Raw genomic sequence first — 25,988 nt, 5'->3', positions numbered from 1 at the left:
GACTGGGTGTGTGTGTGTGTGTGTGTGTGTGTGTGTGTGTGTGTGAAAGGTAAGAGGTTAGCCTGTATAGTAGTGGGTGTTAGACTCGCTAGGTCCACACACACACACACACACACACACACACACACACACACACACACACACACACACACACACACAGGTCAAGCCTCGGAGGGATAACTAAATGTCAAAAGGTTACTACCAGTAAACTTTGAAGAAACAGACACGAAAAATAAAATCAAAATCAAACGTAAAAGAACAGGAGATTACTTATTGTTCTTATTAAACAACAATAAATGTGAGAATCAGTACGAGACAGACAGACAGACAGTCACATAGTCAGACAGATAGATAGATAATGTAAAAGTATTAATTTAATAAAGAAAAGATGAAAGATAATACATTGAACGTACTAAAACTCCTTACTGAACCAAGGGTAGCGTCATTCAGCCCAGCGCGTCACTCAGCCCAGCGCGTCACTCAGCCCAGCGGGTCACTCAGCCCAGCGGGTCATTCAGTCCAGCAGGAATATTCGTAGTACAATTGCTACCAAGTCTAGGAAGGGACGTTGTTGGTGGTAAATATCACATGATATTTGTCCAGCAGTGATGCCAGAACGACAGGTAGGGTGAACCCGTGTACACACCTGTTGTTTCACGCACTGTCTATAGGCCTTTGTCACCACGTGTGTCTCTATGTGTGGCGATTTTGATGACGTAATTTATGTTGTTCTTGTTTTATATGCTGGAGTACGTGTGTTATATAATGCAGGTGTTGGGGTGAGGAATAAACTTAATAAACGGTAAGTTCTTTGAGCTCTGATTAGGTACAGTGTATAAATAAGGTGTCCCAGAAAAAGTTCCTGCCTCCCTCCCTCCCTGCCTGCTCCTTGTCTCCCTCCCTCCCTGCCTGCTCCTTGTCTCCCTCCCTCCCTGCCTGCTCCCTGAGACACTGTGAGTTGGAGGGAGGGAACGGGCTGGGAGGGAAGGAGACAAGGATCAGGCAGGGAGGAAAGGAAGGAGGGAGGGAGCAGGCAGGGAGGGAGGGAGAACATAAGAACATATAAGAACATAAGAATGGAGGAAACTGCAGCGGGCCTATTGGCCCATACTGGGCAGTCCCGTTTACACCCAACCCCTATTGCTCATATGAGCATCCAACCTATGTTTGAAGCTATTCAGCGTATTCGAGTTAATGATGATATTTGGTAACTTGTTCCATTCATCCACTACTCTGTTTCCAAACCAGTGTTTACCTATTTCACGCCTAAATCTAAATTTGTCTAATTTAAAACCATTGTTACGAGTTCGCTCCTGGTTGGATAGTTTGAGTACCTTTGTAATGTCCCCTTTGTTTAGCCCTGCCTTCCACTTATACACCTCTATCAGGTCGCCCCTCGCTCTACGTCTCTCAAGGGAGTGCAAATTAAGATGCTTTAACCTGTCTCTATACTCAAGGTTCCTAATGCCCGGGATTAGTCTTGTCATTCTCCTCTGAATTCTTTCCAAGGATTCTATATCCATTCTGTAATACGGTGACCAGAACTGAACTGCGTAATCCAGGTGTGGTCTCACAAGAGCAAGATACAGTTTTATTTCACAGCTGTATCAAGTGTAACGAAAACAATAAGAACTTCCATATTCCCTTATAATTCTGTCCCTTTCCTTGGTAACTGTCCACCACACTCCCCCCCCCCCCTTCCTCAACCACGAATGAGGGTCGAGTTCGTTCTCCAGTTTCAGACTTCTGTCCCAGGTAATTCTAACAGCTCATTATTTGTCTTTGGTATGCAAGCCAAGCTGAATTTCAATCTCGTTAAGGAGACTATTCTTGGCTGGCACCCAGAGGCCCTGTGCTGCCCACCCCCACCTCCCAGGAGCATCTCTTAATCTCATACTCTGTTGTTAACTGTAGGTCTGTCTAGTTCGTTGTTTTATCCCACATGAAGAGATTTGTGTTTTTCTTTATCGCACCAAACACGAGGGTACCTGTGTGTGACGTAGGCGCCCTTCATTACTGTGGTGGGAGCAGAAGTGTCTAGTAACTAGGTAACACTACTTCGTCGAGGGTTTGTTGACAGTCGATGGTTCTGTTGACAGTCGGGGGTTCTGTTGACAATCGAGGGTTCTGTTGACAGTCGATGGTTCAGTTGACAGCTAGGGCTTCAATTAGTAACAATTGCTACACCTTTCTCCTCCCACTGTCATCCTTGTCGTTTCACTGTCATTTTTTGTCATCTTTCTCACTGTCGTCCTTGTCATATTTTTCATTTTACTGTAATCCTTGTCATCCCTTTGTTATCCTGCCATGCCACTGTCATCCTGTCATGCCACTTTCAACCTATCATGCCACTGTCATCCTGTCAAGCAACTGTCATCCTGTCATGCCACTGTCAACCTGTCATGCCACTGTCATCCTGTCATGCCACTGTCATCCTGTCATGCCACTGTCAACCTGTCATGCCACTGTCATCCTGTCATGCCAATGTCATCTTGTCATACCACCATCACTCAAGATAACATTATTGATGGATCTTTTCTGCATTAAATTCATCCTTGATTAATCAACTACCTTACCCAATTTAGTATCGAATTCTTAATGATTTTTTCCTAAACTTCTTTGACTCAGTTCAATGTCAAGACGTCCTGGCCAAATGCAAATAAAAAACACATGAATACGTAATTGTATGGAATATCTCAAGACACCACTGAAATAACTTTTATTACAGGCGTCTTGAAGCTCCTATGTAAATTCAATCTGCATAGGAATCCGACTCAGAGACGCGAACGCCAGGGAGTTCTTAAAGACGGAACGACTGTCAACAAACTAGATATTATTCTTTTTTCTCATGTTTCTTTTGTTTTTATTACTGGGTTGTTTTGTGTTTTTTTTGGCGTGTTTTATATTTGTTTGTTTTTTGTCTTTTAGTGTTTTTGTTATATGTCTTGTTGATTTTTATAATTGATAATGTTTTCTTGGTGTTGTTCTTATAGTATGGATTTTCATTTCAATTTAATTATAATATATTTAATGGATTTTCCTTTCCCGCCCTGTGCCACTTCCCTTGAACTTTCCTCCCTCCTTCCCTCCCTCCCTCCCTTCCTCCTTCCCTCCCTCCCTCCCTCCCTCCCTCGTGTCCTACCTCATGAAGTTACGTATGAGTGGCATTAGGTTAGGTTTCATGAAGGTGTGTTTAGGTGTACATGAATTGTAACCTACTGTCCGATGTTTCTAAATAAGTATTGTATTGCGCCTAATGGTGTACCACATTTGTACTCAGGGTTGGGGTCTTATTTATTAACCCCATGAGTACGATGACTTAACCCCTTGAGTACGACGACTTAACCCCACAGAGTATAAAGTTATCGTACTCAAGGAAATAGGTCATCGTAATCAAAGGGTTGGGTTAAGAACTCATGTCAAGAGTTCTTACTCACCACACACTGTCAGATGCACCTATATATCCCCGTGTAGTTTATGTGACTCGGTGGCACCATATGGCACTGTTGGTGTGCCTGATGACAACTGGCACCTTATATTCTGTTATTCTTACTGGGCTCTACTGTCATATTGAATGGCAGAGTTTATACCATATTTAAGTGTGTGTGTGTGTGTGTGTGTGTGTGTGTGTGTGTTTGTGTGTGTGTGTGTGTGAGTGTATGTTATTCCGATAATGAATAACCAAAGTAAACAAATTCTTAACACTTACACAGACACAAACAAGAAAACTGCATGAACCTAATAAATAATAAGGATAAAAAAAACAGTATTTTATGTCATTTACTTTGGCCATGATAATAAGGGAACACCAGTAATAGATATATTCAATGGGTGAAATAATTAGCATAGGAGGGCAGGTGGGAGCCAGACGAGAGGACAGGTGAAGGAAATGAAATGTTGTGATCTCTCGTGATGCACAATATGAGAGGATTAGTGAAGACAAACCCGAAGAGTTTTTTTTTTAAGCAGGGAGAGAAGTTAATCCGAGTCATTCACAATTTAACCCATTTTATTTTTTTTCATTATTCCTAATTATGTAATTTTTTTTCTGATACATCCGAATTATATACCATTTCTGTTCCTATAAATCCGATTCACATAACAGGTGTTTTTTTTCTGATACATCCGAATTATATACCATTTCTGTTCCTATAAATCCGATTCACATACTATTTTGTCTTATCATCTGAAATTTGTACCACTTGATTATCGTTCTTGAAAGTTAATCCGACTTACCAGTAAAAAAAAAAAGTCAATTATTCCGTTTTTTAAGGTGGGAGGGGAGGTGGAGGGCGGGTTATGCAGCATAGAAAACTTGGATGGAAATATTTGTATATGGTTTCTCTTATATGTGTTATAAAGGTGTGTCTTTTATATAGTTTCAGCCTATTTTTGTGTTAACTACGCCAATAGGAAGACTTATAGACGTGTTAATGACGTCACTGAGAACCAATTTTGTGATTTTCATTTCTGTAGCCCGCCTGCTTTTGTTGCCACCATGACTTGACCTGACCTGACCCAACCTAAACTATCCTAACCCAACCCAACCCAACCTAACCTAACCATGGGCACGACATTATTCACTCTCAACCATACTACCATTGTCTCCATCATATTACCATAGCCTCTACCATAATGCGTTTCCTATACTACCATAACTTAAACCATACTACCATTGACATGACTGTGTTTCCTCGTCAACCACCCGCTAAGACGTCTACCATGCTACCATAACTTCCTCCACCACCATGAACACAACACGTTCCCTTTTCAACCCCCCCCCCCGCCCACCCCCTGCCCATAATCACGACGAATTGTTCCAAGCCGTTGTTACCTCCGTCGTAAACCCAAAATCTTACTGAACTGACGTATCTCCCTCCCTCCCTCCCTCCCTCCCCACACACTGTTCCCTCCTTCCTTCCCTCCTCCATCCCTACCCAAACATTATTCCTCCCTCCCCACCCCACACTCCCCTCCCTCCCCACCCCCCCTCTCCCACACCCCTCCCTCCCTCCCCACACCCCTCCCTCCCTCCCCACCCCCCTCCTCCCCACACCCCCTCCCTCCCCACACCCCTCCCTCCCTCCTCCTACCCCTCCCTCCCTATCTATTAGCAACAGTGTTAACTATCTATTGTTTTATTTTGGGGGAGGGAGGGGTAACCTTCCTCCCTCCTCGTCACCGGGTAGGGTTGCGAAATTGGATCAAATAACAAGGGGATGCTGATGATGTTGGCTGGTGGGCAGACCAACATTATTTGACCAGTTGGTTGGATCTTATTACTAATAGGACGTTTGCCTGTCACGTCACCCTGCCCGCCACCTCTCCTTACACCGGGTTTATGTGGGTCTTGTTTATTCTATTTTATATGAAGCGTCACACACCCACACACCTCAAGGGTTATAAAAGATTCCTAAAGTATTTTTTTTTCCATTATCTGGAGAAATAAACAAATCGAGACGCAATTCGACCAATGTTGTTTTTTTTTGGGGGGGGAGGGGGAGGGGGAGGGGGGCTGAGGTCGTAACTTAAATGAACCAGTTACATGCGTTCTTAAATACCTAAAGGAATGACTTAACGAACGAATCATTGAGAGGCTTGGCCAATGGTGGTGGTTCCGTCCTGATGACTGACAGCGGCCGGATTCCTCGTAAGAGAAGCTTTATCAGAATAATTGACCATCTCTCTAATATACAACCCTGTCCTCTAGGTTTGTTCAGTCTTAAATAACATCTCTTACGAGCGTAATCACCCGGGGGTTCACAGCTCTACAACGTATGTAAACAAGCGGCTGACCTAATGTTGTCTACGTCACGATGGTCCACCTGTTGCCAGTGGTGGCATGCGGTGTGGTGGGCGGAGCTGGCAGCGGCTGAGTGTATATAAGGCGTGGAGTCCCTGCCCGTGCCTGTATAGTCCCCGGACCTTCGAGCCAACAGCACCTCCTGGACCAGCCAGCACTCACTCACAGGCACATCACCGTCATGACCGGGGAGGTGTTTAGCGTCGTCCTCCTACTGACCCTCTCTGTCTTCGCTGCCGCCGGCCCCATCAAGGTCAGTCACCTCTTACTAATCACTGTATTGCCCTCCCCCCCCTCAGGTCACGTGATTTAAGGACCCAAGGTCATGTTATACGCGGGTCACACGTGTAAGACAGGGGTCATAATATGCTTAGGTCATGCGAGTGGAGGACCGGGGTTACACTTCAGCCAAGTCACACAAGGTATATAAGTACCGAGGTCATACAGGGACGGGGTCACACTATGCCTAGGTCACACAGATACAATGTTGTAGGTCACGGTTGCGAAAACTTCCTCGCATATAAACAGGTAACGAGAAGGTCGTCTTGGTAAAGCTGATATAAAGAAAACTATCTAATAACTTCTTCCGTTTATGTTATCAAGTATCAGTATATATTCCGGTTCAACTACTAACACTTCCGGTGTGAGCTGTGAACATCCGCACACTTTGATGCGGGATTTCTCAGTTTTGTCCTGGTAATCTTTTTTTAATAAACCAAACTCTAAAGTTAGGTGTACAGATAAACTACGTTATGTTATACTCATAATATTTTTGTTACGAATATAATTCCGGATTTGCAAATGTCGGAAATCTGACATCCGTTACACCACAAGGACAACACACTCGTCAGAGGACCGCAGGTGTAGCGGCTGTACTGGTGTGTGTGACACTTATGATCGCATGAATGATTTTTTTTTGTGTGAACGAAAGTAAATGCCCGAGTGTGTGTGCCTTTGTACAACACGACACACTTTCGATACAGTCACACACTCCACATGTGTACTGACAACTTGGGGTATAACTATTTATTCTTATAGACTGGGTTAGTACAGTAACTTGCACTAAACAAAATTAACTTATAAGTGAAAGTGGGTCCCATGAACGTAACAGTGAGGATACAGCACACTCTAAGTAGTACACCGTAACTTAACTCTCGGTACAAGATGAGACGGAACCTTGCCCTCCCCGTGTGAGTGTTGAAGGTGTAGTGGTAGAGGGCGTTGCAGTAGTTCTCTCAAATCATTTCACTACGACGGTGATGGTAGCAGTGGCGGTCCTGTGAGAAGATGGACTAGCTGTTAATTGAGTAACCATCGTGAGTGAACCATTCCTCTTTAGGTGTGGGGATAGGTTAGGTTAGGTTTTTATACAAGTCTCTCATACAGGCAGGCCAGATCCCGCCCAGGAGTTTGTAGATCGATATAAAGATAGATATTTATTCGGTAAAATCAGTATACCAGTTTACATTGGTTCAGCATGTATATAAAGTACAGGTGTACATACAGTGATAAACAGTAAAAAGATTCGACCATCATTAGTTTATTTCCAGTGGGATCCTTGACTTTGGCTGGGGACTGATCAGGAACAATGAATATATAGAAACTCACTGGCTGCAGCTTCAACAGTTATATATATATATTTTTTAATTTCATGTTTGAATTGATTGATACTATTACCTGCTTTAATCCGGTTTGGTATATTATCCCAGCCATTTATACCTGTAAAGATGGGGGCTGTTTTACTTGGCCGCGTATATCAGGTAGAACAAAATTACATTTACTTCCTTTAGAGCCTCATTGGTTCATGTTCGTAATTCTTAGATAATTTGATGAAATGTGTTGTCCTGTACACACGCCATTAACCAATCTTAAAAACGTGATTCAGCCTCCGTTGCTTCACTCCACCTCCCACCCCTCACTCTGCAGGACCCCGTGTTCAATGTGGTCTTTTGTGGTTGTATCCAAAATAAACCACACCATCTTGTATTGTGTAGTTTATCTTTAGTTTCTGTGTTAAGGCAGAGTACTTGGATGTGCAGGCATAGATAATAAATAAATGGTGTAGTCATACTTGACTAACAATAAAGAATTATATAAAGAATAAGTCTGGTGAGCGTCCTGCCCAAGGTTTTTCGTCTCTGTTAATAAGCCAAACAAAAGGTATGTCTCAGGTGTGCATTATTCAGGAGGTCATCGCTGGCGGGTGTTTGTTTGGAGGAAAAGCCGAGATTAGAAAAAGGGGATAAAAATAACTTTCTACTAAGACGTCGTCAAAGGCTGGGAGTGGGTGAGCGTCCCCCAGGGCTGACGGTGTGCCAGCCGCCAGTTATTAAACATTCAAGCGCTGACTTGTTCTTCTTGCCGGAAATATGATAACGCGTCTAACTAAATCACTACGTTGGTGAAATTCTATTAAAATTCAAAGGTAACTACATGCGTTAACTTATCTCCAGGAACACGGGGAAGACGAATAACGTGGGATTTTCTTAAACTTCGTATTTTTGCCTGCGGTCGACCCCATGTATAGCGGCTACGTCTCCTCGAACCAACCTTCCTAATACCCCGCTCTGTTTACAACTGTTCAAGACAGCCTTCTAAACAACAACCAGCTCAGTATCCCACCACAGAACGTTACCGAAGTAAATAAATCATCCTGGATTGGTCAGAACTTCCTGAGGTAACGTTTGCCGAGCTAGAGCTAATCAACCCTACTCTTGAAAGGTCTTACGAAACAGCGCCTCCCCTACTACTCGACACAAGCCAGTATACCTCATCTCCTGTGACTGTCGTCTCTTAGGCAGCAGTGCCCACGGTAGTCCTGCGTCCATTCTGATTGGTTTAAAATCTTTTGAAAGCAGATTCTTGGATATTCTTGAAGCCATAATTGAGAACTTTCTTTTTTATGTTGTTTCATTCTTTCCTCGGTCGTTCCAGAGACAGTCCATGAACCGTTAATGGAAATATTGTGAAACAGCCTCATTTAAGACTTTTTCACCCCGGTTCTTGATGGGAGTAAGTCACTGCCGCCCTTCACTATTCATATATCATTTATCACACTTTTTCTTGTTAGTTAGAGTGTTGGAATTATATCATTTTTGGGGGTTCGTGGAAAAGAAGGAACGAGATTTGTTTTCTGGGTAGGTGGTTGTCGAGCAGTCCAGCACCTGATGTACTGCTCACTACACTGAGAACTTTACCTAAGATCAGAGTTGTAGCCTCAGCTCAGCACAGGTGAGCCATCAACATCACTTAACCTTGAACGAGTTATTTCAAGGACGAACATAAAACCGCCGCATGTTGACGACATTGTACTTGGCAGGTGAACAACAATTATGACATATAAAACCGGTTATGAGAATTTTATTTAGCTTTGTAAGAGAGACAAGTTGTTTGTTCATAATATTTAAGATCACCATCACAGGCACGAGGCAGAGAGACGGTCACTGTGTGTCAGTACCGGGTGTAGATAAGCGACACACACACACACACACACAGCACCACACTCCCTCACATCACCCCCACAAAATGCCCCAACTCGCACATCTCAAGCAAGTCAAGACAAAAACTAACCCCCTTCCTCTCTCCACCTCCCCACCCTAACCCCTCCCCAACCCCTTCCATCCCTTCCTCTCCCCTTCCACCTCCCCAGAAGTTTGAGGTGGTCGGCTAAGTGAAGGATCCGGCAAGCACTATCAAGTTAGAAGAATCGACCTCACGAGAAATATTTCCCTTCCTATCTGGCAAGCAAACTCCTCCCAGCCCTCACCACTGAATTGTTAAGTTTATTCTTTTGAGAAAAATTTGGCATTTTTGTGTGATCTGACCTTTGCGGTTTATGAAGGAAAGTTGTTTAGATGTTCAGGAAACACTTTATGGTCTGGCTCTATTCAGTTGGAATTACCTCGATCTGTTTTGACTTCAGTAAGCACTTATTATGCCTCATGGAGCACTCGGGTGGACTTTAAAAATAGTACTGTAAGGGTGTGTGGCTCTGTTTTAACTTTAGGAAGCACTTATTATGCACCATGAGGCACTCAGGTGGACTTACTTGATTGTGTTACATAAAAAGATGTGCAGTTGTGTTTTACGAACAATGGAACTCATTTTGAACCTGTGTGTGTGTGTGTGTGTGTGTGTCAGCTGCTGGGATAAACGTAGACTATATATTTGCCTTTACTTAACATATAATTTCTACAACATCAAGATAAACTTTCTCGTCAACTAAGGAAATTCCCAGACAAATTTCCTTATAAAATCTCGGCTGTTGACATTCCGGTAATGAGAAAATTATGGCTGCTGCTCTAAGGTGGCTGCTGGATCTCTCTCTCTCTCTCTCTCTCTCTCTCTCTCTCTCTCAGCTTAAGCCGTGAGAGATGGTGAAGCCAGGCCGGTAAGATGGATCATCTCTCCATGTCACCGTCCGCATATGACATTAATTCCTGTGACGACTCGCCCTCAAACGTTTGACTATTTCGTGAATATTTTTATTTATTTTTATTATTTCCTGACATAAAACACACACACACACACACACACACACACACACACACACACACACACACACACACATTTACAAGAGCTGTATGATATTAATAATTGTCGTTTAGGCTCTTGTTGTGACGCATCTGGTGACCTCAATTCCCACATCTTGACTACTTTACCTGATGTTAAAGGTGTTTCATCACTTAATATATATACATACAAGTAATTAACTACCTAAACCATAAGTGGTGAACGGTGTTATTATCCAGCGTCTCATATAACATTAATAATTAATGTTAATTTGTTTACATGATTTAATTACATCCATAAAGGTAGTTAAAGCTTGTGTAGTAAAGGGCGCCTCAGCCTCGTAACACATTCAACTAATTAACTAAGTAATATAATCATTTAAGTCAGTTTAATTTTTTTATTTTTAAGTTTAATGTTGCAAAAGACGATCTGAAGGGGGGAGGGGGGTTAAGGTACACTCCTGTTGTTGTTGTTGTTCTTATTATTGTTGTTATTGTTGTTGTTGTTATTGTTGTTTGAAGGCATTAATGTGCCTTGATCTTTAAGTACACAACACAAGGTCTGTTTCTACACCAGCCAACAACAGTAGTTTAGTGTAATGGGGGGTCAAGTTTACGTTACTAGGTCAATCAAGGTGTACTGAGATGTATGACCCCGTGTACAGGTGGACCAGTAACCTAGCCTTCAGAGTATTAACTTACACTAAAGTTAAAGTGTAATTTGGATACCATCTTTGCCATTGTATTTTTTTTATGTATCTTCGCATTAAGAATTGTTCCCATGTGTGTCTTTATATTTGTAATTACGAGGAAAATCTAACTTGGGGAATTTTGAGAATCTTGGTAGAGAATTAGAGTGACACACACACACACACACACACACACACACACACACACACACACACACACACTCACGCACCCTGTAATCCTCTCGCACCCTGTGACTTTCGCTCCCTGTAATCCTCTGTAATCCTCGCACCCTGTAATCCTCTCGCACCCTGTAATCCTCTCGCACCCTGTGACTTTCGCTCCCTGTAATCCTCTCGCACCCGTTAATCCTCTCGCACCCTGTGACCTTCGCCTCACCCGGTATGACAGCTGATCATACTGACTCTGACAGCTGTGAGACGTACTTTTTAGTTCGAATTAATGGAGAACGAGAAGGGGAGCATCACCTTATAACCCAACACGAGGGAGAGAGAGAGAGAGAGAGAGAGAGAGAGAGAGAGAGAGAGTGAGAGAGAGTATCACCCCACACGATGGAGAGAGAGGAATGAGCGTATAGATACAACGAGATAGAGAGAAAGAGAAAAGTAAAGAGATCGAAAGAGACAGAAAGGGGATAGAGGAGGACAAAGGTTGGAGACAGACAGACAGACAGACAGACAGATCTTGACACCAAACCATGCGGAGGGAGTGAGATGTCGCCTCGAAAATTGGGTTATCCTGTACTTTCGCTATTCTTGTTCTGTTCCCCTACCTGGTGTATTCTCTCTCTCTCTCTCTCTCTCTCTCTCTCTCTCTCTCTCTCTCTCTCTCTCTCTCTCTTTCCCTCTCTTTCGCTCCTTTTCTTTAGGTGTACAGGATAGTTGAACAAAATGAAGAGCTACCGCGTGAGTTGAACAAAGTAGATGAACAAATTGGTGGTTTAACGTGAAATATGAACATAAGTGAACATGTACAAAAGTGAACTTCCATAATAAACAATCTAGGTGTAGAGGGTAATTATACAAGATCGGTAATCATCATAGTTGAACAAAAGTGAACAAGTCAGTTGAACAAGACAAAATATAGTCCAGATGATTTTGTTAGATGAATCAAAATAGAATAAATAGAGAAATGAAAACAAGTTAAATGAACAAATCAAGTGAAAAGGAAAGGTGAATAAATTAGGTGAACATAGAAGAAGAATAACAAAATCAGGTGAACAGAATGGTAAATAAGGAGACTAAATTACAAGAACAAATCTGTAGAGCAAACTCGGTGAACAGGAAAGGTGAACAAAATTGGGTGGAAAGAACATCACATGAACAAGGGAGATGAACAGAGGAGGTTCAAAAATGAGGACGAACAGGCAGATGAACATGACAGCTGTAATGAACTATCTCCTCCCTTTGATTACACTATAGCGCTCTCTCTCCCTTCGTCTCTCCCTCCCACCCTCCCTGTCTGCTTCCTCCCTTCTATTCCTCCTTCCCTCCCTCAATCCCTATCTCTCCCTCCTTCTTTCACTTACCTCCCTCCCTCTCTCGCCTCCCTCCCTCCTTCCCTCCCTCTCCCTCCTTCTTTCACTTACCTCCCTCCCTCCCTCTCTCGCCTCCCTACTTCCTTCCCTCCCTCATTCTCTTCCTCACGTCCTGGAACGGGAAGGAGTGAAACAGGGATAACAGGAGGGAAGATCTGGAACTGGAATAATTGGAATGGGAATATTTGGAGCTGGAATGATAGGAATGGGAATAACAAACTGGAATAAGAGGAATGGGAATATTTAGGAATGGAATATTAACAACGGGAATATCTGGAATAATAATGGATATGTATGTGTATGTGTGTGTGTGTGTATGTGTATGTGCACCTTTGACACACACACACCCACACACACACACCCACAAGATTCTATCAGGGAATACCACCACACCCCCCCCACCACCACCACCACACCCCCCACACCCCCACCACACCCCAACCACCACACCCCCCCACCACACCACCACCAACCTACCACATTAATGCCAGTAGTCCGTTTTTAGGGTCTTTTTGTGCGTGGTAATTCCATCTTCCACTTATCATCGGAAATCTCCATTAGCCGGGCCAGATATTTTTAGGGAGTGTCGAACCATTTGTGGCACTTAATGTTCATTCTGGAGTCGAGTGAATAGTACACCCCAGGACCTTGTTGCTTGTGGATATACTGTAGAAGGATATACTGTAGAAGGATATACTGTAGAAGGATATACTGTAGAAGGATATACTGTAGAAGGATATACTGTAGAAGGATATACTGTAGAAGGATATACAGGATATACTGTAGATGGGAGAGATATGGTTGTTATATAACGTTTGGGTATACAGTAAGCCTGTTTATGGAGAGAATGTGTGTGGGTGTGTGGCAGTGTGTGTGTGTGTGTGGGGGTGTTTGTGGGTGTGTGGCAGTGTGTGTGTGTGTGTGTGGGTGTTTGTGGGTGTGTGGCAGTGTGTGTGTGGGTGTAGAATTATATGTGGTATTCAATATGAAGAGAAAGTGAAACATATAGAGACAAGACACCAAGACACAGACTCACAGGTAACATAATAAGCACACCTAATGGCTTATTAATGACGTCACTGATGACATGATAACCTAACTAGCCATTCACAGCCCGAATGAGAATTTTCCAAGTAACTATCACATAACAACCAACACTTACACAAACTAACGGGGAAATTTGTTTACACACACGACACTTACACACATCAACGGGGAAATCTGTATTCACACCCAATACTTACACACAAACTAACAGAATTCCTTTACGTGACAACACCAGTGCTGGGAAATGTTGAAGGTCCCTCATGTTAGCGAGCTGTTCTGAGAGGCCAATCAACCAGGAAATGTTGTGTATTCATGAGGCGATGACCGAGCTATTAAGCACCCAATTCAGTGCTCATATGTCCTGAAGGTTGGAGTTACAAGCGAGTCATATGTCACATGAGTGGTGGTGGTGGAGTGTCTGGTGTTGGAGTGGTCATGGTGATGGGTTGTGTTGGAGTGTGTGGTGTTGGTGGATGGTGATGGGGGTGTTGGTGCGAGGTAATAGTTGTGGTGTTTGAGTGGTGTGTGTGTGTGTGTGTGTGTGTGTGTGTGTGTGTGTGTCAGATGAACTATATTGCTGTACTCTTCAACACTCACTAAAAGCTAGGAACAAAGACATGTGACTAAGGTGGAGAGAATTTACTGAAAGCTCTTGGTAAAACAGGTACAATGTTTGATAGGCTGTGGAGGAGCTCACTCTGCCTCTTGAAAAGCTTTGACAGCGTAAAAAAAAATCCTATGAAACTTTCTTTGATTCTTAGACAGCTGGAGTGATGCGTACGAAGCATTGGGTTACCTTGGGGAGCCAGTGAGAGAGAGAAGTTATTTACGAGAGCCATCAGGTAGGTGCCAGGGAGAGGTCTGAAAGGATAGCTAACTCAGTAATGACTTGATGGCACCAGAAGTATGAGGGAAATGTGTAGATGGTAGATAACTTTTTAGATGAGGTTTAAAATTGATGCATAGTCGAAAAAATAATTATTATTGTCAAGGAATGATGGAGAGGGGTCGATGGAAAGTCATTTTTGTCTAAGTGTCAAGTAGTTTATTTTTTGTGGTTTGAAACTTTATTAGTTGATTTTTTCTTGTGAAACTTGATTCCTTATATTGAGTTATCTATCTTTTCTCGTCCAACTTTGCTCAGGTGACGGTGTTGGTGAGACGGAAGGTTTGTTCACTAAGGGCTTCACTTGTTAACCTGCCAGGCCTCCTACATGATTAACTAAGTTCATTGCCTTTTGTCATGAAACTAATTTTCTTGATTTGAATTTCTTCTGATGTGACTTTATGTTTAAGTGTTCAATTCCCACTAATTTAAGAGATGAACAGTGTATTTTTCAGGTAATTTAGTTCATACTATAACACAAAGCTCAGGTGAGAGTCTACCTTTGTGAAGCTAACGAGTATATCGCTATAAATTCACTGACGGCAATTTTAACATTCTTTAAACTATTAATTCATTCTTAAAGACACAAAAATAAATAAATCCCTTTGTTTCGAGTATGTTAATTAATTTGCATAAGTTAATATTTTACTTCTGGGTGTAGCTCAAAGATAATAATTGCAGTATTTGTTAAGCTGAAACTTTTCTCGTGTTCATAGGTTCGCTTTCTGTCCGCCATCTTCATACCAATTGTAAGTGAGACTCTGTTTATGCCCCTTGATGTCTTATTTGTTGTTTGGTTTCATTTATGTTTTAATCCAAGAAACTTCCTGTCCTCCCATGTTGACTTTCCTCCTTCCCTCTTCCCGCGTCTCTCTCTACACACACACACACACACACCGTCATCCAAATTCTCTCTCTCTCTCTCTCTCTCTCTCTCTCTCTCTCTCTCCCTCCCTCTCTCTCTCTCTCTCGTAGCTTTAAATATTCCTCCTTTTATCGGCTAATGTACTTAACTTAGACCTTATTGTTGTTTTTCCAACTCCTCTCCTTCCTCCTCCTCTTCTTCCTCCTCCTCCTCCTACTCTTCCTCTTCTTCCTCCCCTTCCTCCTCCTTCTCTTCTTCCTCCTCTATTGGTTGCGTGTCAGAAACCTACTCCGCTGTCAGCCTTTTTAAATTGAGGTACCTGCTGTTACTCGTATCTGAGGCCTGTCACTCTTGATTTCCTACACCCTCGTTCTTGTAAACACACACACACACACACACACACACACACACACACACACACACACACACACACACACACACACACACACAGAGGCATCCACATCTTTTTCTTTTTGTCTCCTCCTCCTCCTCCTTCTCCTCTCTTCCCATTAATTCCTAACCACACGTTATTCGTTCACCACTCACCTTCTTATCATCGTTCCCTCCCGTTCACTAAGATTTACCTTAACACCATATAATCCCAGTCATTGTTTAGATTAATCCCACTGTTGTTTTTGTTTTCTGTTCCTCGTCTCCACCACGTCACGTACCTGTCCTTAAATAACTCATCTGTTAATTGGATCCTGAAGTAAATAATCTTTGTTTTGATTCACCGCCGCACCACGACCCGCTGCCTGCGTCCCATGAGACAACCTGTATCGTTCCTTTAGATTTTTGTGCACAATAAACAGGATTCTCTCTGGCTCTCTTTCTTCTCTATGTCTTTATCTATTTCTACGTCTATTCTTACGTTTATATATATATCTCTCTCTCTCTCTCTCTCTCTCTCTCTCTCTCTCTCTCTCTCTCTCTCTCTCTCTCTCACCACATCTTCCTTTAAATTTCTGAACTTGGCGTGATGGCCATGACACATTCACGTCCCAAACATGATGATAACAGGACCGTCATCTCTCTTGCATCTGACTCGAAGGTTCTGCCTGTTGCTGTTCCTGACGCCCCGAAGCACCACGCCCCTTGTCACCTCAGTCTGTCTGTCTGTAGAAGGTGAGGGTAAGACAGACAGACAGACACGTCATGTCTTCTTCTCTGTGTTGTCTGATGATGTTACAGCAGTGAGAGTGAAGAGTAATGATGTTACAGCAGTGAGAGTGAAGAGTAATGATGTTACAGCAGTGAGAGTGAAGAGTAATGATGTTACAGCAGTGAGAGTGAAGAGTAATGATGTTACAGCAGTGAGAGTGAAGAGTAATGATGTTACAGCAGTGAGAGTGAAGAGTAATGATGAGTACAGCAGTGAGATGTGAAGAGTGAATGATGTTACAGCAGTGAAGAGTGAAGCAGTGTGAAGAGTACAGCAGTGAAGAGTGAACAGCAGTGAGAGTGAAGAGTAATGATGTTACAGCAGTGAGAGTGAAGAGTAATGATGTTACAGCAGTGAGAGTGAAGAGTAATGATGTTACAGCAGTGAGAGTGAAGAGTAATGATGTTACAGCAGTGAGAGTGAAGTGTGATGATGTTACAGCAGTGAGAGTGAAGAGTAATGATGTTACAGCAGTGAGAGTGAAGAGTAATGATGTTACAGCAGTGAGAGTGAAGAGTAATGATGTTACAGCAGTGAGAGTGAAGAGTAATGATGTTACAGCAGTGAGAGTGAAGAGTAATGATGTTACAGCAGTGAGAGTGTGATGATGTTACAGCAGTGAGAGTGAAGTGTGATGATGTTACAGCAGTGAGAGTGAAGTGTGATGATGTTACAGCAGTGAGAGTGAAGTGTGATGATGTTGCAGCAGTGAGAGTGAAGTGTGATGATGTTACAGCAGTGAGAGTGAAGTGTGATGATGAGTGAAATAAGACACTGTATATATTAACTGTTATTTCTAATTATCCATTCCATAACATATACATACATACATACATACATACATACATACATACATATATCAACGCCTATAAAAGTAATAATATAATATATATGGTAATTCTAATACACATATTAATAATGGACAAACTAAATTACATTATAAGCCTTTGTAACAACCCCCCCCCCCAGTTATTTTTCTAGTCTCATATTAACATAACTCTAAAAAATTTAATAAACCACAACAGAATCAAATAATATCATCAGGCTGAATTATTCTTTGTGTAGAAAATGTAATTAAAATTTTTTTCATATGGAATAAATTAGACCATATATTTTTTTTTTTCGACTGATTGTCTTTGTGTGTTTACGAACCAGATTGTGATTTTTTTTTTAAATTTATTCTTTGTCGATTAAATAGTTTTTTTTACCTCATTAGCGATTAAATGAAGTTGGTTAGATGGAAACAACATTCTGAAATTAACTATGAGATATTGGTGTTAAGTGAAAAGAGAGAGAGAGAGAGAGAGTTAACTTTGCTGTCAGGTCAGGTTAGGTTAGGTTAGGTTAGGTTAGATAAAATAAATAAAAACTCAAAACACATTACACAAGAATCGACCAAACACATTACCTGTAATTAACAAACATAAATGACACAGAACAGGTAAGACACTTTAACATTAATGAGACAATATGAAACGGTAGAAAATGTGGTAAATGTGTAAATGTTATGAAAATATGATGAGCAAGAAGAATGTTTCAGTGTCAAGGATCATATGAATGTTACAGGAAGCGTTGTGTGGGTAGTGAGAGACAGTATGTGGTGTGGGTAGTGAGAGACAGTATGTGGTGTGGGTAGTGAGAGACAGTATGTGGTGTGGGTAGTGAGAGACAGTATGTGGTGTGGGTAGTGAGAGACAGTATGTGGTGTGGGTAGTGAGAGAGACATTATTATTATTATTATTATTATTATTATTATTATTATTATCACACGAAAATTCATTGGTAAACAAACACTATAGCGAAGTGGTGCTGTTATCATCAATTCACTTTCGTTTGTACTATCATTAACAATTCTCAATTTAACGTTCAATGTAATTTTTTTATCGAGGTATTAATTAATATTGTTTATAGCTTCCAGTAATTAAAGTGAAGCCTGAAGTAGTGTGTAGTGACAGCTTCATCACACACACACACACACACACACACACACACACACACACACACACACACACATACTCACACACACTAATATCGCATAATCATTTAATGTAACGACAATAGATCCATGTCTATTGTGTTCTGTGGACGTGAGTACATATATATATATATGTGTGTGTGTGTGTGTGTGTGTGTCATCTAGGGAGATGGAGGAAGAGGGAGAGGGATAGAAGGGAAGGAAGGAGGAGCCGCACAGGAGTAAAGGAGGTAGAAAGAAAGGGGGAGGGAGGAAAGGGAGAAGAGAGGGAGGGAGAGAGGGGGCGGTACATCAAAGACCAACATCTATTCAGCGACCCGTCACCTAGATTATTCTGTGACCCACCAACCAATGAGAGTAGAGTTCTCAGAAGCAGCAACCAATGAGGATGAATCTCTTAGGTGACCTGGTATGATGGAGACGGTAAAGTCGTCAGCCCAACATCCGGATTTTCAAAGAACCTCGACTTGAATTTTACTCTCAACCTCTCACGTAAGAACGAATTTAACCGTATAGCATAGGTAAAAATGTCTTCAATATTAAACCGAGACTCTACAGTAACTTGATGCGGCGTGTTGTCAATTGTTAGAGACCAAGGCTGTGTTGATATATTGAGATTAAGTTCTCTCTCTCTCTCTCTCTCTCTCTCTCTCTCTCTCTCTCTCTCTCTCTCTCGTTACGTTGGGACTGCGATCATAGTTGTTGTGCCAGACATGTTAATAGGCAGAAGTGACCAATTATACAACGAGACGCCCTCACAGACACAAAGACAGAGAGAGAGAGAGAGAGTGAGATAGGAAGAGAATTAGAAACAGAGACCACGATGGGAGAGAGATAGAGAGATAAGAAAAAATTATCAAAAAGAAAGAAAGTGAAGAGATAGGAAGAATATAGAGATACCAGAGAGATAGCGAGAGTAAGGAAAAACATTCATTCTCTCCTTGTTTATTTCCATCATTCTTACCCTGTTTATATCCTTCTTTCATTCTTCTCTTATTTATTTATTTACTTATTTCATTCCTTCTTTCCTCCCTTTCTTCCTTCCTTCCTTCCTTTCTTCCTTCCTTCCTTCCTTCCTTCCTTCCTTCCTTCCTTCCTTCCTTCCTTCCTTCCTTCTGTCTTCCATGCTCTACCAAACACTTAAACTCCTCCGTTTCTGAACCAATCAACTATTTCTGCCTGTTGTTCTTAGTTACTCAGCGCTATGGGCTTGTACCCTGGCCAAGCAACACACCCACCAGCCAGGTCCCTCCCTTGTATAGTCTTGAATCTTCAGGTCGTCTCTTAGAAGGTCAAAGGTCAAATACAATAGAGGTAATATTTCCAACACGAATATCGTCAAACTACTGACTAATATAGATATATTTTAATAATTGGCTGGTGAAAGTAGATAGGGTGAAAGTTGACAGGTGAAAGTAGACAGGTAAAAGTAGACAGAGGTGATGGTAGACAGAGGTAAAAGTACAGAGGACAAATTAAACGGGTGAAAGTACACAGGGGTGAAAGTACACAAAGGTGAAAGTAAACAAAGTTAAATGTATACGAAGGTGAAAGTAGACCAAATAAAAAACGAAAGATATTACATCGCGCAAACCAACAAAACTCTGCGGTCTCCGCCAGCCACATTTCACTTACTATTTTATTTAATCTGATTTTATTTCACCGACCCCTGACCATCAATAATGATAAAATCAACGAAATACAATAAAAATCACGACTTCTGACCAATATACCAATATGTCTTAAGATTTTATCACATATAGTTTCCAAAAATATTTAAAGATCTTAGTTCCAATACCCCATTTTTCCTTCCTTCCTTAGCGACCATTAAAATTTTCTCTCCTGTTGATTGGTTGTTCGTTACCGAGTCGCGACGCCACATTGGTCAATTCACAACTATTCTTCTTTTTTTATTGGTTAGTCGATTTTGTTGTTTTTCTCTGTTGGTTCACGAGTGTTATGATTTTTTTTCCAGATATGTAAAATAAATTGATGGTATAAATCCGTGTATATTTATTTTGATCGATAGAAAAAATATTACAAAACAGACAGAGAAAATTAAGAGGAATTGAAGGTTGAGATATGATAATGGTGTAATAAAAGTGATGACGGGGTGAGACAATTAAATAAGAGAGAGAGAGAGAGAAGGGGCGGTAAGTGACGGGTAGTAGCAGTCAAGGAGAGAGAAAGAGATAGAAAGAGAGAGAGGTAAGTGGCAGTGAAGCCGAGAGAGAGAGTGGGTAAGTGGCGGGTAGTGGCGGTGAAGTAGTTGAGTAAAGGTTATCTTTGTCCCTGTCTTACGCTGTGTCTCTCTCTCCTTTCCCCTCACTTCTCCGTCCTTTCTCTCTTTCCTTTTTCTCTTCCCTCTATCCTTCCCTCACTCCTCCTTTTCTCTCTTTCCCATCTAGCTCTCTTTCTTTTTCCATCCATAATTCCCTCCTCCTTCCCTTATCTCACCCTTGCATCTCATTTCTTCCTTCCTTCCTTCCTTCACCCTTGCCTCTCCTTCTTTCCTTCCTTCCTTCACCCTTCCTTCCTTCCTTCCTCCCTCCTCTACCCCCTCTTCTCTCCCCACCCTCACCCCGCTGAACCAACCCACACCTCCGTTCTTCATCATGTAAACTATTTTCTTAGTCTACAATGTATTAATAAAAAATACTCGACTTTTATTCCAACTTTGAAGAAAAAACTACAAAATGAATACTAAAACTTGAACAAGAATTTACAACTTTTATTTAAACTTAAAAAAAAGAAGAGGCTACATATACTTTTTTGTCGAACTTAAGAAATAAAAATGAGTTGTCTTCTGGGGGGTAGGAGCGGATCAGAAGTACGTCTAAGAAAAAAAACCGTAATTGCCTTCCTCACTCGATTCGTTCATATCAGTCAGCCAGGTAGAAAGGTCAGCTTAAGACATAAATAATCAGAGTGACGTGGTGTAGTTTTGTAGGTCACAGGAGAAAGAGGGTGTGTGTGTGTGTGTGTGTTTGGCAACATCAATATCAGTGTTTACATGTAGGTGCAACTGTGAACTCTTGTGTGTTAACCAAGGCCTCTGATATTCCATGCAATATTCTGGTGTTGGGATCATAACACGACGTAGGTGGCGGGAGGAGAGCTGGTCTTTAATTCTCTCTCTCTCTCTCTTTTGTTTTGGTGAAGGTAATGAAGACGATAAAGAAAGAACCTAATCATGATAATACAATGAATATCACAACAACAACAAATAAAGAAACTAACAATTAGATTGACGTTAAAAACAACAGAATAAATCAGAACTAAAAACAATAAAAACTCTCATACATCTCATCGCACTAAGTGACAAAACATAAATAAAAACACAAGAGAAAGGTGAAATTAATAAAAACATTGCCATTAAAACTCTAAGCGCGCGCGCGCGCACACACACACACACACACACACACACACACACACACACACACACACACACACACACACACACACACACACACACACACACACACACTACCTGACAATCCCAGATATTAAAATGGTTAAAAAACATAAAAACATTCAACTAACTGTATCAATCAATCGGAATAATGCATTATTTAATTTACCTTTAGTGAACGAGTTAACAATAATATTATATCACTTCAATGGTATTATTTTCGTGTATATGTTTGGGCTTATAGTTCTGTTATTGTTTATATTATATTATCTTGTCTAAGGTCTTATACTATATATTTCCAGGTCATAGTATATTTCTTAACACACAATATCAGGTCAACAGGTCATCAGGTCATACCGAAGTAAGGTCATAGAGTCCTTTATTTTAGTAAGATAAATATTTAAGGATTTGTTTTTGCGTCTAACCCTGTACCTGTCCAGTTGTCTCTCATCGACTGGCTCCCAGAACTATGTAGCGTGAAGGGAGATGTCCATTTAATATATTTTCTAAGTGACGACAACAACTAGGATTATTTAGCACCGTTCACTATACCTCACCATCGACAACAAGCATTTTTGTTTACCTTTAGATCATGGTATAAAATGATTCCCCCAGGTGGAATAATGATAAGCAATAATCTATCACAAACTCGAGGACCATTTATCACAAACAGAAGAAATAAAGAGTCACAAACGACGCTAAAACCTGATCACCAACACCACATAGATATCCCATTAACTCATCATAAAATCGTCAACTAACCGACCACAAACGTCTTATCCTTCATCTCTAACACGTTACCTAAACACGTGGATATTTTTGCCTGAGTGCAGTTAGAGTTTCGTTGTTATGTTCAGCAGTGAAAACGTGACCTTAACACAGAGGACTAAAGTTAGTCTCCCGAGGGGCCACTCTTATAGATTATTGGCTGAATCTTTCATAGACTAAAGGCCATCGATACGAGATAAACCAAGTGAATCATAGGTCACACTCGACCCACTGAAGCTCCCACTCTCCCGCCATGACCCTTTCCTATCACGTCATCCTCTGGTTAAATATTCTCGATATTTTTCCATTTTGTCTTCGATTTATCTACGGGGGTGGGGGTGTTAGGGGCTAGTGATGTCAAGGGGGTGTTTCCAGAGTCTTAGGCTGTGATTGGTGGGCGGTGGTGGTGCTGTGACGTCATAAATGTGTCATTAATTATGATGAGAATTTATCATAAGTCGACTGTTTTCGGTGAGGTAGCTGACACACTTCGCCCACCCCGCCCATCCCTTCCATCCCGCTCACCTCATCCACCCCGCCCACCTCGCCCATCTCACCGTCAGAAGCTACGATGGAAAATATTTTGATGACGAAATTGATCCTTAATGCCGTGATGGTGAGAGACACTGGTAGGACTAACACTAATGATGTTTTTATTGTCTTCTTACAAGTTTCCACAACAAAGTTTAGACCAACGCGTCAGAGTTTGCACTGGCATTTGCCTTCTTTCAGTGTTGTGCGCCTCAGTATAGAACATGATTGACAGTATATCATCACCGGAAGGTCATCACAATTAGTATATCACCTTCAGGTCATCAGTGTCAGTATATCACCATCAGGTCATCATTTTAATCACCCTCTTTCATGATATTTTTCTCCTCTCGTTGTGCTTGAAATATCTAATTAAAATTCTTCACATCGCTTCCTTTATAATCTTAACTGATTTTTTTGTGTCCCTGATATTGGACTTACACTTTTCTACGCTAAACGGGATGTTGACAGAAAAATAGATAAAATAACAAGATTATTATTTTTGTAGTAATTAATAAGCGACGGTGATTTAAAGAGTATTTAAACCTTTTTGTATTGGTCAAAAAAGAGAGTTGCATTCGGTGTCACGGGATAAATAGTTGTTGTCTTTTTTTCCACGGGAGGGACGTGGAAAGTTAGTGAAACGTGGGTTGTGATGTCCGTAGAGTGTTTTACCCCTCGCTCCCTCGCTCCGGGAATGGAATGCACACAATACATCTCTGAAGTTTCCTCCATCTGTCCACTATTTTAAAAGTATATCTTGAGTTGTAGCCGACCTGACGATAATTCAATACCTGACTGATAAGGTTAAATAAACTGGGAGCCAAAAGTTGATCTGGAGAGAATGGTAAAAGTTAGTGGAGATTGGTTGTGGTGCTCACACACACACACACACACACACACACACACACACACACACACAAACACACACCTGGGTTGACTGACGTGCTCTACACTGTAAGTTATGTCTCATTTAAACTTTCCTTCCTCGCTTGGCAACACCATAAACATGAAAACCTTATAATGATAATAACAAAATGAAATAATATAGTTTATGTATGAGTGAATGAAAGAAATATAAGTCCAAGTGTTTTATAAATTAACTTGAAATATTATGGGGTCAACCTTCTTTATTTTTTTTAATGATCTCACGTTAGTTAATGGTGAACAAGCGAGTACACACACACACACACACACACACACACACACACACACACAGGCCCTTGGTTCGTCTCTCCACCTCTAACTGTATCTCACTTAACTACACCACAACCACTATCTCCCTCACTATTATATCTCACACCGTCTCTCCTCTATCTCTCACTTACTCTGTCTCTGCCTCTGAGTTTATCGTTTATTATCTCCTTCATTTCTATATTTCTTCTGTCTCTTTCATCTCTTCTCTCTCTCTCTCATCCTCCCCCTCATCCACACCCCTACCATGAGAGGTGTGTTTGAGGGCCAGGTGTGTCACGGCTCACCTCTCACCACTCAACAGGTGAGAGGAGGAGGAGACTGTGGACCCGCAAACCACCTCACCTAACCTCACCTTATCTTATTTCTTCTCACCTCACCGCGCCTTATCTCATTTCACCTCACCTCATTTCTTCTCACCTAACCTCCTTTTTTCTCTCCTCACCTCATCTCACCTCATCTCGCCTCACCTCACCTTACAAATCCCGGCGTGCACCTGAAGTAGTGTACCATACGTGGAAAGAATAAGACTCTGATATAATTAGCATAATGAAATTAAAAAAAATGAATAGGAAAGATAAGGTTAATTTACATATACTGATAAGGTACAGGTATAATTAATAAAAATGAATAAATGAGAATTAGAATGTTTATTTATGCAGCAAATGGATGTATGTTGATGATGTAAAAAAAATAGATATTATTAAAATGTGAAAATTTAGTTGGTTTCACAGAGAGTTGGGTGGGGGTGTGGGGGTGTGTGGGGGCGGTAGGAGTGGTAGGGAAGATATTCCTGGTATTCTAAACCCTTCCCGCTGTGGTTATATTCAGCAGATATGAATACATTTCCAGTTAAAATACTATCTTGCCTTCACTGCCGCCACTCGGTCCTGTGCCATCAACCAGAAGTCTTTATTCAGAGTTAAATAAAAATGATTCACATGACAGTGTTCAAGAAGTCATATAGGTGAACGTGTGTTATTACAATGAGGTTTACTGTAGATATAACAAGGAATATTTTGTTTCGTGAGAGAGAGAGAGAGAGAGAGAGAGAGAGAGAGAGAGAGATTATATATAGCTGTAACTCTGAGAAAAACAGTAAGTGATTGGGAGTAATGGTCTTCCTTGAAATGTTTAAACGATGATATTGTCGTCCTCCTGTGTTGGGGGGACTAGGGACTGTTCTTCACACAATACGTACACAACTATTCGTCTGTTCGTCCGTCACTGTAGAGATTACGAACGTGATACCTGAAACAAACAAACAAACATCTCACACTGGTTCACTAAAACATTCATTTTCTCTCCGTTAAGTCAAAGCAATCACGTTTATCACTACAGGAATCACTTACCAACCTTTATCTACGCCTTGGCATACAGTGAGTCTAGGTACGAGGCGGAGAGAGTGATAAGATAACACCAGTATCATTCAAACGATGTATTTCTAGAGTAAACTTGACTCGGCGTTTAATGGTATGACAACACACTCGGCAATGCAGCCATGATAACATATGAGATGACTTCCCCCAAACACCTGGTTATTTCCGCATTCAGATTACCTGTTAATTGAAGACTTTACACTGCAGGTA

The 25,988-nt window shown here is 41.4% G+C and overlaps 1 protein-coding gene across 2 annotated transcripts in view; it reads left to right on the top strand.

Moving 5' to 3' along the window:
- The first annotated feature begins 5,903 nt into the window (after positions 1 to 5,903).
- Positions 5,904 to 25,988, top strand: part of LOC121877678 (orcokinin peptides type B-like) — a 62,101-nt gene continuing 42,016 nt past the window's right edge. The window contains exons 1-2 of one of the 2 annotated variants that reach the window (XM_042383500.1): positions 5,904 to 6,056; positions 15,209 to 15,241. In XM_042383500.1, coding sequence (XP_042239434.1) covers positions 5,985 to 6,056; positions 15,209 to 15,241 — 105 coding nt within the window. In that variant the 5' untranslated portion in view covers positions 5,904 to 5,984. The remainder of the gene's footprint in view (positions 6,057 to 15,208; positions 15,242 to 25,988) is intronic. The other variant, XM_042383501.1, reaches the window with a different exon arrangement.

Source organism: Homarus americanus, unplaced genomic scaffold (assembly GCF_018991925.1).
Source record: "Homarus americanus isolate GMGI-L3 unplaced genomic scaffold, GMGI_Hamer_2.0 scaffold25611, whole genome shotgun sequence".
NCBI lineage: Eukaryota > Metazoa > Arthropoda > Malacostraca > Decapoda > Nephropidae > Homarus > Homarus americanus.
This window is presented reverse-complemented; position numbering and strand designations above follow the sequence as displayed.